Source organism: Dreissena polymorpha, chromosome 5 (genome assembly GCF_020536995.1).
Source record: "Dreissena polymorpha isolate Duluth1 chromosome 5, UMN_Dpol_1.0, whole genome shotgun sequence".
Classification (NCBI taxonomy): Eukaryota; Metazoa; Mollusca; class Bivalvia; order Myida; family Dreissenidae; genus Dreissena; species Dreissena polymorpha.
In genome coordinates, this window is record NC_068359.1 from 26567667 (window position 1) to 26580706 (window position 13040).

General features: G+C 35.1%; 1 protein-coding gene across 1 annotated transcript; it reads left to right on the top strand.

Annotated features, from left to right (window-relative positions):
• Window positions 1–322: 322 nt before the first annotated feature.
• Window positions 323–12684, top strand: LOC127881339 (ADP-ribosylation factor 4). Its single transcript, XM_052429101.1, has 6 exons — window positions 323–574; window positions 3413–3493; window positions 3769–3878; window positions 6430–6501; window positions 7821–7946; window positions 9979–12684. Exons 1-6 carry the CDS (start codon window positions 508–510, stop codon window positions 10063–10065), a joined length of 543 nt encoding a protein of 180 aa, XP_052285061.1. The 5' UTR covers window positions 323–507; the 3' UTR covers window positions 10066–12684.
• Window positions 12685–13040: the final 356 nt, after the last annotated feature.

The following is a 13040-nucleotide window of genomic DNA, read 5'->3' on the forward strand; positions in this document are numbered from 1 at the left end:
AATGCGCGGTTACTCTTGAGCAAGAGACAATCATAGGGTGTAAAGGGCGATTGCCTTAATGCGAAAAGTTCGATGTAAATCAGTCGAAATTAGTTTACTTTCTGTTTTAAATAAAAATCTATCATCCAAATGCACTGTAAATATGTGTGAGGTATTTCTTTACCACAGTGTTAAGACACTCTATGTCTATCTAAATAAGTTCCCTCAAAAAAGGCGAAATTTTAAGGACTAACTACGGAATGAAATCGCGATGATAAATTTAATTAATTATTTAGTTTTGTGTAACCTTTACATGGGGCGTCTCTCTGACCACGATGATATAGGAATTCTGGGAAGATTGGAGTGACATTCTTACTTCCGGTTTGTTGTGTTCATCGAAACTGACGTGGCAGTAGAGGTTTTTGTCGTTTATTTTAAAAGATACACGCGTGATCTATTACAACTTAGCTAATTTGTATTCTGTGCATCTTCATTAACTGAAGAAAGTTCCGGTTCAACGTAATCAAGATGGGTTTGACGTTGTCTTCTGTGTTCAACCGCCTGTTCGGCAAAAAACAAATGAGGATTTTGATGGGTAATGTTCATAATGCAGGGTTATTTTTGTAGAATGTCATGATTAATATAACACAAAAACAGTTATGAAACAGTCGTTCAAATGCCTTTACAAAACAATAGTTAAATCATCGTATTTTGAGATGAAGAGTTTTAACTCTTGTCATTTAAATAAAAATGAAAGTACTGAAGTCTGAAGTAGCTACAGAGGAAAAGTGCATCTGGTGCCAGGTGCGAACATTTCAACTGAACTAACATGACCTTCCCAGAAACACAACAGAACTTAAGTAACCTGGGAAGAAATTAAATAGTAATAATAAATGTACCCTTCAGAAGTTAATAAAGATGTCGTACAGATGTCAAATATTTACAGTTAAGTCCGGTAATCTTGCGCACTTCACAGTTGCGAATTTCACAGACAACTAATGGTTTTCTTTAGTGATGAAAGATGGAATTTCACATTTTTAAGAATTAACGGATTTTAAATGTACGTATTCCATGCAAAATAAAATTTGATCAGTACATTTAATCACCGGTTGCATAATCCCTATACATTGTACATGCAGGGCTTTCCTTAGACCTCAAATCTCAAGAGTCAATGACTCTTGGGACCAAATTTTCAAGAGTCAAAATCAAGTTTGTATGAGTCATAATAATAACGCAGGAGAGTCAATGATCTTTTGTACTTTAAGCAAATTACTGAGATATAATATATAAAAAGCAACAAATTTACAAATGTCTAAACATTTATTTCTTATATTCCAGTCAATAAAAGAGATAATGCAAACATACATTGTGACCAACATTGTGAGCATAGTGAAATCAATACGAAAAAAACACTCGCACTTGTAGTGACATAATATATATCAGGGGTGTCAATTGTCCCAAATTCGAAATACGGAAAATTAAGCAGAGATTCAGAGACCGTAGGATAAAGGGAATAGAGGGCAGAGCCCCTCGAGCCCTTGCTTATTGTTATTCTTTATTTTCTTTCTATGTGCAATTTCTTGTGAGTACAATGCAAAATTTTATCAATCAGACCTTCTGTAACACCGCATGTGTATTCGTCATTCTATAAATAATGTTATAAAGACCGTTGGGAATAAGTTAAAATCGACGAACCATACCGTATCCGAAAATGACTGTCCAAAAACAGGTAGACGTCGTTTGAGAATGAAATAAAATATGTGTATTGTTAGTCTGCAGAAAATGAAAGCCAGTAATAAGTAACCTAGCAAATACGCAATTAATATATAATTCGGTTGACATATTGTTTTAAGTATGATATTGCAGTGCTTTACTTTGCTAATAGATAATTTATAGTTGGCGGACATTAGCAATGTTCGTAGAATGGTACGGTTTTCGGAAAGTAGCGAAGATGTTTCGTCAGTTACTGCTCATGTCAGTGCCAGCCGTTAACCATCAAAATACCTCCTTAAACTGACTTATCGGTTTTACATTTATCTCAAAATCGACCCTGGATGGCTCAAATCCGGATTTAATTATTTCATGTGCCATCTTTACCGAAGACGTCCGACAAACACGCCGATTTTCTATGCCGTCTCAAATGGTCAATTATTACACCTATGTTGTAATCAATTAGCACATGCAGCATCATAATTTGTCACTTTGCCACACGGTCAGTTATACCAGTTCTATGGTTAGTTTTAGCAACTATGATGCAAAGCGTGTAAATTTACGTTGTAGACAGTACATATGCCATCCTAGCTTTCGCGCGTCTTTGAACGAAGCAAACATGGAATAAAACAGGGTTGCGTACACTGTATTCAGCATTGGAAATACATTCTGACATATTGTGGAAGTATTTCTCAAAATATTGTGGATATGGATGTTATGATTTTATATTGGATATTATTAAAACTGACGCGGGTGAGTCCATTCTGTTATCTGGTTTTAGTGGGTTTAATACATGTCGTTTCTGCAAACAGCTGATAACAAACGCTCAGATAAATAATGGAACATTGATACACGCGTTATCGAACCAGCAGTGTTTTAATTGGTCATTACGCGTTGCTAAAGAGCTAGCCCAACAGCAAGGCCTTATTTCACTTCAGTTCTGCGCACAGATTTGGGGCGCATCACTAAAAAGATGTCGTTCATTACCAATTAAGGAAAGCGATGAATACAATCCAAAAAAAACACATTAAATTTACATGAATGGCAATCTACTGTCGTTGTCCTTTGCATGCAACCTAAAAAACACAACGATGTTTCAACACACTATTCTTGCTGTCATTTTCATTTTGAAATTTCAAACAGTGAAAATATTCGACATTGTTATTGACTTGGTTTACATCAAATATCACAATGTGATAAAGATTGGTGTACTGCGACCTAACTGATAGGGACACTTTTAGTCAGCAATATAACGACAGTTTCCCAATATGGTGGATAAAGCAAACGAAAGAATAACAAAATAAATAAAAAGCTAGTAATTCCTGTTTTAATGGTACCATTTGCATGAGTTTGTGCTTTAGACAGGTAAATGTTGATAAATGTTTGCAGTATCAGTGTTTCTTAGCATATTTAATGGTGATCAAATTTTGCACCTTTGGACAAAAGACGGTGCTTTTCAACTCTCAACAACCCTTTGGGTTATAAAGATGAGAGTTGAATTATTGCAACTAGTATTGTAGGATGTCATATATGGATTCAATTTGGGAAATGCATTCCCAGCATAGTCATAACTTGTATGGGGATCAGTCTTGAAGGACTTTCTCTGGAAATTTTCCTGCTGATTTACTGATGAAGTTTGAGTGTTAACACCAACTAACTCTAACACCATTGTAATGTCTGTTGTTTCATGCTCAATGGTAATACAATTTTGCATATATTTCAGTGGGGCTAGACGCCGCTGGCAAGACCACCATTCTGTACAAGTTGAAGTTGGGAGAAATCGTCACAACCATTCCAACTATAGGTAGTCACTATTGGATTATTATTTCAAAGAAAAACTGTTAGTAAGTGATGATGATAATAAATGTGTAAAATAGAAATAATATCAGTGGAGAAATTAATGCTTGCAACTGTTAATCTTACGTTTAAGGGGTCAGTCAGTACGGAGCTGAATTTATTCTTTCAAAAATTGTTCTCCAGAATTTATGAAATACAACAACTTAAAGTCGCAAGAATCTTTATGATTTTATGTGAAAAGGGTAACATATTTTTTTCTATCAATATGTGTGATCATTGCAGGATTCAACGTAGAGACAGTAGAATATAAGAACATCAGTTTCACAGTATGGGACGTTGGTGGTCAGGACAAAATCAGACCCTTGTGGAGACACTACTTCCAAAACACACAGGTAGGAAACTGGCCTCAGACAGTCGGTCTTTATCATATTATGACAAGTTTAAATTAACTGAGAATTTTTTATTGAAGTCGATAAGGTTAGTTTGCCTTTACTGATCTTAATGAAATTTGGTATATAGCAGGCTTGCATATTGACTTAGCTTGAAATTGTACTTGAAGCAAACATTTTGAGGTCAGGGTCAAGGTCACTGTTGCTAAAAATAGACAAATGGCATATCCTCAATAACTTATTATTGGACAGATGATAGATTATGTGTGTGGTGTTAGATTTTCTTGTCATGTTCTGGCATTCATGTTTATATTTTCTGTCTGCATAGGTGCAGATAATTTTAGATAATAGTATGATTAATTCTTGCATAAGTGGGAGGTTCACCTCAAGCCGTGGCAAAGATCACAGTTTGAATAATTGCATGTTTATAGTTTGTGTTCTGTTGTATAAGTAGTCTAACAAGAACAATGCTCTCCTGATCTGGAGTATCAAGGTACCTTACATGCAGACATAGCATGGGAATTAGTAAGACATTTTGTGTGTAGGTACCTTACATTCAGCCCTATCTTGGGAACCAGTAAGATCAAGGTCACTTTTGATGAAAGTATTAATCAAAGTTTCAGCTTAATAGATTGAGTTTTGATGGAGGTATTGCATTGAAGTTTTGTTCGTGATTGTTTATATGTATATAACATTGGTATCAATTTGGCACCAGTCAGGTAAAGCTGTAACTTAAAACAGATAAAACATTTTCTCTTCAATAACCTAAGTTTGAATGGAGATATTATTTGGAAATTTAGCGTGTTGGTATCTTACATGCAAGTCTAGCTTGGCACTGCACAATTTAATTAATAGCTAAGATGTTGAAAATGTGGTTTCTTTGCATTGCCATGTTTCATGTTAAAAAAAGCTGTTAGCTTTTAAAAATAGTTAACATTGAAATTGCTATATCTTTACCACCTTGGGTTATGATAAGAAATCAACTCTAGACTTTTATCACTTGCTTCACATAATGACATGTACATATATTTATGCCCCCCTTCAAAGAAGAGGGGGTATATTGTTTTGCACATTTCGGTCCGTCCATCCACCAGATGGTTTTCGGATGATAACTCAAGAACGCTTAGGTCTAGGATCATGAAACTTCATAGGTACATTGATCATGACTTGTAGATGACCCCTATTGATTTTGAGGTCACTAGATCAAACGTCAAGGTCACAGTGACTTTAAGTAGTAAAATGGTTTCAGGATGATAACTCAAGAAAGCTTACGCCTAGAATTATGAAACTTCATAGGTACATTGATCATGACTCGCAGATGACCCCTATTGATTTTCAGGTCACTAGGTCAAAGGTCAAGGTCACAGTGACTTGAAATAGAAAAATGGTTTCCGGATGATAACTCAAAAACGCTTACGTCTAGGATCATGAAACTTCATAGGTACATTGATCATGACTGGCAAATGACCCCTATTGATCTTCAGGTCACTAGGTCAAAGGTCAAGGTCACAGTGACTCGAAACAGTAAAATGGTTTCCAGATGATAACTCAAGAACGCTTACGCCTAGGATCACGAAACTTCATAGGTACATTGATCATGACTGGCAGATGACCCTTATTGATGTTATGGTCCCTAGGTCAAAGGTCATGGTCACGGTGACTCAACACAGTAAAATGGTTTCCAGATGATAACTCAAGAAAGCTTACGTCTAGGATCAGCAAATTTCATAGGTACATTGATCATGCCTCACAGGTGACCCCTATTAATTCTCAGGTCACTAGGTCAAAGGTCAAGGTCACAGTGACTCGAAACAGTAAAATGGTTTCCTGATGATAACTCAAGAATAATTAGGCCTAGGATCATGAAACTTCATAGGTACATTGATCATGACTCGCAGGTGACCCCTATTGATTTTCAGGTCACTAGGTCAAAGGTCAAAGTCACAGTGACTCAAAATAGTAAAATGGTTTCCGGATGATAACTCAAGAATGCTTATGCCAAGGATCATGAAACTTCATAGGTACATTGATCATGACAGGCAAATGACCCTATTGATTTTCAGGTCACTAGGTCAAAGGTCAAGGTCACAGTGACTCGAAATAGTAAAATGGTTTCCGGATGATAACTCAAGAACGCTTACGCCTAGGATCATGAAACTTCATAGGTACATTGATAATGACTTGCAGATGACCCCTATTGATTTTCAGGTCACTAGGTCAAAGGTCAAGGTCACAGTGACTCGAAACAGTAAAATGGTTTCCTGATGATAACTCAAGAATAATAAGGCCTATGATTATGAAACTTCATACCATTGATCATGACTGGCAGATGACCCCTATTGATTTTCAGGTCACTAGGTCAAAGGTCAAGGTCATAGTGACAAAAAACTTATTCACACAATGGCTGCCACTACAACTGATAGCCCATGTGGGGGGCATGCATGTTTTACAAACAGCCCTTATTTATAAGTGTGTTGATAAATCGACACGTCTATGACAAACTCTTCTGTGCTCTAGATCTTACCTAATGTGCACACATGCTTGATCATTTCAGGGTCTCATATTTGTGGTTGACAGCAACGATAGAGAGCGTGTTCAAGAGGCTAGAGAGGAGCTCAATAAAATGGTAGAACAGAACGCATCATTGTAATCCATTATCAATGCATTATATACCATGATAGAATTGGCTGTAAGGTCCTATACACTGCAACTCCAATATATCGCGGTTGAAGGGATCCAAAGATTGCGACCGTGATATATCCGGAGCGCGATATAAATTGCGATATAAAGTTATTCATCATGTATATGTATGCATTAGCATAGTTTGGCAATCAAAACACACTATTTACTTACCATATTGATTTGTGTGTTGCATCCATATGTTATTCATTGGTATAACACAAATCATTATTCCATGTAAGTATTTTGAAATGCATATAATTAAATTTGTAATCCAAAACACCATTGTCAAATGTTATTGTTCAAGAAAGCATGCACAAATTAGACCCATTTACAAAATGACGTCATTCACCTAATGAAAAGCATGGAAAGTTTGACAAACTGAGGGACATGATTCACCTCTCAATTAAAAGCAAATAATTTACACTGTATCTAAAGCGCAAAGATTGCTGAGATAGGTCAGTATTGACTTGTGACATTACAGTTATAATTGTATACACCTTCATGTGTTTACTGGTGTGTTTCGGGAGTTCAAAGCTAATTCAATAGAGAATGGTTAACACCCAAAATGACCTGTGATGTTTGACAAGTTGGATTATTGTTCATCGAAGTACACAGGTGCTAGAGTGGTGTACAATGAGAGCAAACAATCTGGTTAAAACTGGATTATGAATGTCGGATTAAATAGAAATTAAGGTGGGTGAAAAAAGGGTAAAATACAACTTTGAAACGGATTTCATCTCATCAAATTCTCAGATTTTAAAGCATGTTATTTAGAGATTATGCTCATCAGATTTTTGGGAGCCATAGCCGATTCGCGATATATTGGACAACCCGATATAACGGACCGTGATATATTGAAGTTTCAGTGTATATTAAATATGGATTGAAATGACAACTCATGTCAGGTCTTATATCTTAAATATGGATTGAAATGACAGATTATGTAATGAGGATTAATTTATAACTCATTTCAGGTCCTATATTAAATATCGATTAAAATGACAGCCCATGTCAGGTCCTTTATTTAACAACATCTCAGGGGATATAGAAATGTCATTGTTAAACACATACATTTTAGCCACATTTGGGAAAACTGGGCTTAATGCATTTGCATAGAGTGCCTACCCAAATTGGCCTGTGCAGTTCACACAGGGCTAAAAAGGGACCAAACTTTAAGATAAGAGACTTCCTTTAAATGAAAAATTTGAAGTGTTGTACCTGATTATCCTGTGCCCAGTGATTATCCTTTTTGCTTGTATTCAGCTCGGTGAAGATGAGCTACGAGATGCAGTATTGCTGATATTTGCCAACAAGCAGGACTTACCGAACGCCATGGCCAGCTCTGAGATCACGGAGGCTCTCGGACTAAATACAATGAGAAATAAAACTGTGAGTATACACAATGAGTAATAAAACTGTGAGTAAGCAAGATTGCGCAACCTAAAATGAAGTGTCAGACACACTCTTCTATTTGAGTGCAATCTTGTCTGACATTTGGTTTATCTGTTAGACACAGATTAAGGCTTGATATTGACTTAAGTCAGGGGTCCAAAGACAACCCAATCATAGTTTTGGGCAAGTAACAAACCAATCTGTTATTCCAATGAGACAAGTCAAGTAAAGGTCCTCTTTTTCCTATACAAAACTAGCAAAACAAATTGTAAAAAATCCAGGGATTTTTCTGTATAAATTCCTTCCAAAACTTAAGGTTGACATTCAAATGATGAAACACAGGACCAGTAACTATTTGGTCAGGATAATTTATTTAAAGGCTCATGTTTGACTTGACAAGTGGATTATATAGTTATTGCGAAGCACAGTGGATGCTAGCTAGTTGTGTTCTCTAAATGTTTGTTTGACATTGTAATTTTGTAAGTTTAAGTGTCTGTCAGACTGGTTCAGTGGAGGCAGAGCACATGTTATATTTGATAGAAACTGAATACAGATATCAATAAGGCAACTATTAGCCCTGTTTCTGGAAATCCGTGCTAAATGCATGTTGGTAAAGTGTGGTCTCAGATTAGCCTGTGTGGAATGCACAGGCTAATCAGTGGCCACACTTACTGCTTTTCTGGAATTTTTTGTTTATAGTAAGTCTCTTCTAACAAAAATCAAATTTATCAGAAAATTTGTTCCTTAAAAGCCTTTGCAGACTGCACAAGCTTATGTGGTACAAAACTTGAGGCACTTGCAATTAGCCCAGTTTTTCAACCACCAGGCTCATTTCAAAGAAACTTAATACAGATACCACCAAAGCATTTATAGAGTCTTAAAACATGGGAAGTTTTAGGACTTCAAAAATGTATGTCTTGAAATTTGTAACATGAGAGTGAATAGATTGAACAAATGCTTCAAGGTTTATTGATAACTTACCATATAAAGAGCCTCATGGTATACGATTTCTGTCTTGCTTGTGCAGCAAATTTTAATTTTGTTTATAGTGTCCAACCTGAAAACAACTGTCAGTCAAGAGAAATGGCCAAAGTTGCCGTTGTAGACAGGTGACAGCTGTTCTCAGCTGACCACTTTTTAGATGGTTGGTCAGTTGGTAGTATTGCAAGGTTGTTACCCCACCCAGTCGTTTGCACATAGTGTAATGTAAAGAAGACACATCGCCGATTAAAAAGTATAATAATTTCTATATTATTATACAAATTAATACCTTAAAAATTGCTTTAAATTCATACCTGTTTTTAAATTTCGGACTTTATCAACGATTCGACCAAACAAAATGATAAACAGTGGATTCACTGGTATAAACTGAGTTTGACATGACAAAAATCCATTTGCATACATGCCGAAAGTTTGTTGTATAAGTTGCAATTCAATGATTGTTTTGCCAAAATAGACAATCACTTATCCTATTAACCCCTGATAAAGTGATAATAACACTTTCTAGCTACCGGAAATTGTTGTTCTTATCAGCAATAAAGATCTATTTATTTTGTCACTTGCTCATGCTATGACGCTACAACTAATTTCCCCCATAATTATCTTAGGAGGACAAACCTGTCCTTCTTGACATGCTATCTTAGTTTTCACACAGTGGGTGGCATTTATGATATCTATTAGAAGGCAGATATTACAATCAGATTCTTGAGCCGCAAAATATACTAACAAAAGAAGCAATGATGTCAGAGGTAGGGAACAGCAGTCAGATTAATTTGATTTACTTTTACCACCTAGAAATGTTTGCCTTCTGACCGTTGTACACAGTTGAAACCTTGCTTTGGGAGTGAAATATACTGGTGGTTGGCTGATAAAGCCAGGTAACCATTATTCTCAGGTCTAATATAGAATGATTTTCATAGGAGGAATCTAGACTGACCGCTGTAAGCAGGTGACAGTTGTTCCCAAGTGACCGCTATGTCAGGTTGAACTGTAATTGTTTAATTTTGATTTCCTGTGTGTGTTATTTCAGTGGTATATCCAGGCAGCCTGCGCAGTGCAGGGTCAAGGTCTGTACGAGGGCTTGGACTGGTTATCTACGCAGCTGTCTAGTCGATGAGGGGCTAACAGGCACTGATTCTGCACTATTGAAAGACAGACATTTATAAAGTCAAAATTTAGGGAAAGATCTAGAGCTCTATTACAGGGCACTGTGCCTGGCCCCTTTGTGTTGAAAACAGAGCAGCCCTTCTAAGCTGGTCAACATAAAATGTAAACATATTTTCAAACTTTTATAAATATACTAATAACAGGATTCAATGACACATTAGTCTCAAACCAGCAGACGATTAAAAACATGAATATATGGACATAATCATTACAACCATAGGTTAATTCAATTATAATAAATTATCAGCAAACATGTATTTTGTTCAGCTGTTTTTTAGCAGCGTTCTTTAAATCATTTGCGTAAAGCGTCAGCTCAAATTAGCCTGTGCAATCTGCAGAGGCTAATCAGGGACTACACTTTCCACTTTTAAGTTATTTTTTTGTTTTAAGGAAGTCTCTTCTAAGCGAAATCCACTTTAGGCGGAAAGTGTCTTCCCTGATAAGCCTGTGGTGACACTTATCGCACATGCATTAAGCCCTGTTTTCCCAGACTGAGGCTCATTTTGAGCAGTGCCCTTTAGCTTTCTGGGTCCTAGATCTGTGCCCTTTAGCTTTCTGGGTCCTAGATCTTTCTCTACTTAGAATAAACTATGGGAGCTGTGGGGATAAAACATGTGTTGCTATGGAACTGTCTTGTTCCTCTTGTACGAAAAACACATCTATAAAGTTACAATGTTGTTCCTTTTCTTTGTTTTAAATTGAGATATGTTTATTTTACACATTATGCGGAATATAATACAGCACTAAGTAGGTTTGGAGATACCAATTGCTAGATATCTGTTGGAATTGTTAATGTGGTTTAGCAGAAAAATAGGCTTTAACACTGGATTTGCATTATTGGTTACTTTCTTGTGCTTTTTTTGTGGTCTGAATTATATAAACTTCAAAATCAAAGTGGCAGTGATGCTTGGAAATAATCTACTTGTCTCGTCATGAGATGGGGTGGTTGAATTCTAACAAATTGAAATTGATTTAAACTGCCGTGCAGGGATGTCCATTGAATTTGTTTGTATGTATTTGTATAAAAATTTATTTTTTTTAATTTTCAACAACAAAATAATTATGTTTTGTTTGTTTAAAATCGAGGTCATGCTTACAGTTAGTCATATATATGTTGTACATAATTATGGTCTATTATTGCATATATTTGTTTATATGGAGCGACCAAAATTGAATATGATTTACAGTTGCATGTCTGTGTTATTTATTAACTCCATGTATAATTAATCGCTTGTGGTAGAATATGTGAGAAATCAAATAATACCTGTAGTTTTCTTACAATGTTTTATTGTATGGTTGTTTTGAAAAACAGTAATACTTTCACTATTGTGTTCTTTTGACACTGCATGTATACATTTGTAATCCTGTCAAAAAACAAACTTTGTGATAAGCATACATTTATAAAAAATGCATTTAATTGAAACATTTAAGTATTTTCTTTCCTTTACTTTAAAAACTAACGAGTCATTTGTTTTCCAGCCTTGCAGATTGGTGGCATAAATAATGAATCAAATTTATAAATATATTTCTTTCTGTTTTATTTTATTGCATTATATGGGACTCAAAAATTGGTAAATGGGTAACTTATTTTATACCATTTAAATAACTGGAACAGATTTGTTTTTTTTCAATATTTGGGACAATTATTTCCTTTTTTCTTAGTATGTTAGTTGTATTTTTGTAAATGCTGTAAATTGTTGCTTGTCAATTGGTTTTCAATTTATATGAAAGAACTTTGGTGAATGGCATCTTTCAGAGCAGCCTTCAGTGACTTCTAATCATACTGACAGCAAATTGGATTCAAATATCTATAGTTTAATCTTCTTAAATAGGGATTGACTTAATTAAAGTGATATTATGGGCATCTAACAGTTTATAGGTGTCTATCGCAACCGTTGTTTATTTTTTTGTTTTTTCACTTCATTTGTTAATGCAGCATCAACATACTAAAACAATATCCCAGAAAAAGAAAAATAATGCATTTGAATATCAACCGTACTTTCGTTTGACAACTGATCACGCATGTACAATGTGAACCTAAATTTAGTTTTAGTGCAAATTCGTTTATACGACACAAAGACACAGTTTTGTTTTACGGATCATTTCGCTTACAGGACTGGGTGGGTCACGTAAAATATTGAATATAAAATATACTTTTATAAACAACTGGTAGCAAGATAAGTTGCCGATAATTGGTCAGTAACCACATTTTAACTTACTCTTTTGACCTGTTGATTCTTTTCAGCTCAATTCAACAGTGAGAAATGCCCATAATATCACTAAAAAATCTTACAAGTGTGGGGAAGGCGGTATTTATTTTTTACGAACATCTTTTGTGTTTATTGAAATACTATTCAAAATTGTTATATATCCCAATTTCGTGGTTCTGAGATATGCAGTAAAATGTATTTGTATTTAAACTTACTTTCAGTCTAAATCTAATTACTGTAATATTTTAGCACAAGTGTGTCTGTAAGTAAATGTGTGCTTGGTGGATATTGTTAGAAAATATGGAATTGTGTGTGTGATACATATTTTGTTTGTATTGCATTAAAAAAGAAGTCATTAAGTTTTGCCTTGTTATTATATCATCCCATGCCAATCTTGAAAACTAGTTTTATCGTATTCAAGATAAACATTGGTACTTATGAATACATGTTGTTTGATTTACTTCGATCTCTTTGTCAAATTTTGTATGCACAAGGGTTATTCCATCTTGGCTGAAGTACCTTCACTGAATTACAAATTTTATGTACCGGTATACCTGTATAAATACATTTAATGTGTAATGATATTAAAATTGCATACCCCTGTCAATGAAAGTACACCATGTTTAAGAAAATGTTACAACTGAAAACGATGTAATATAAATGAAAATCATAGTTCAATAACAATCCCTCTTCATTTAGCACATCTGAGCACAAT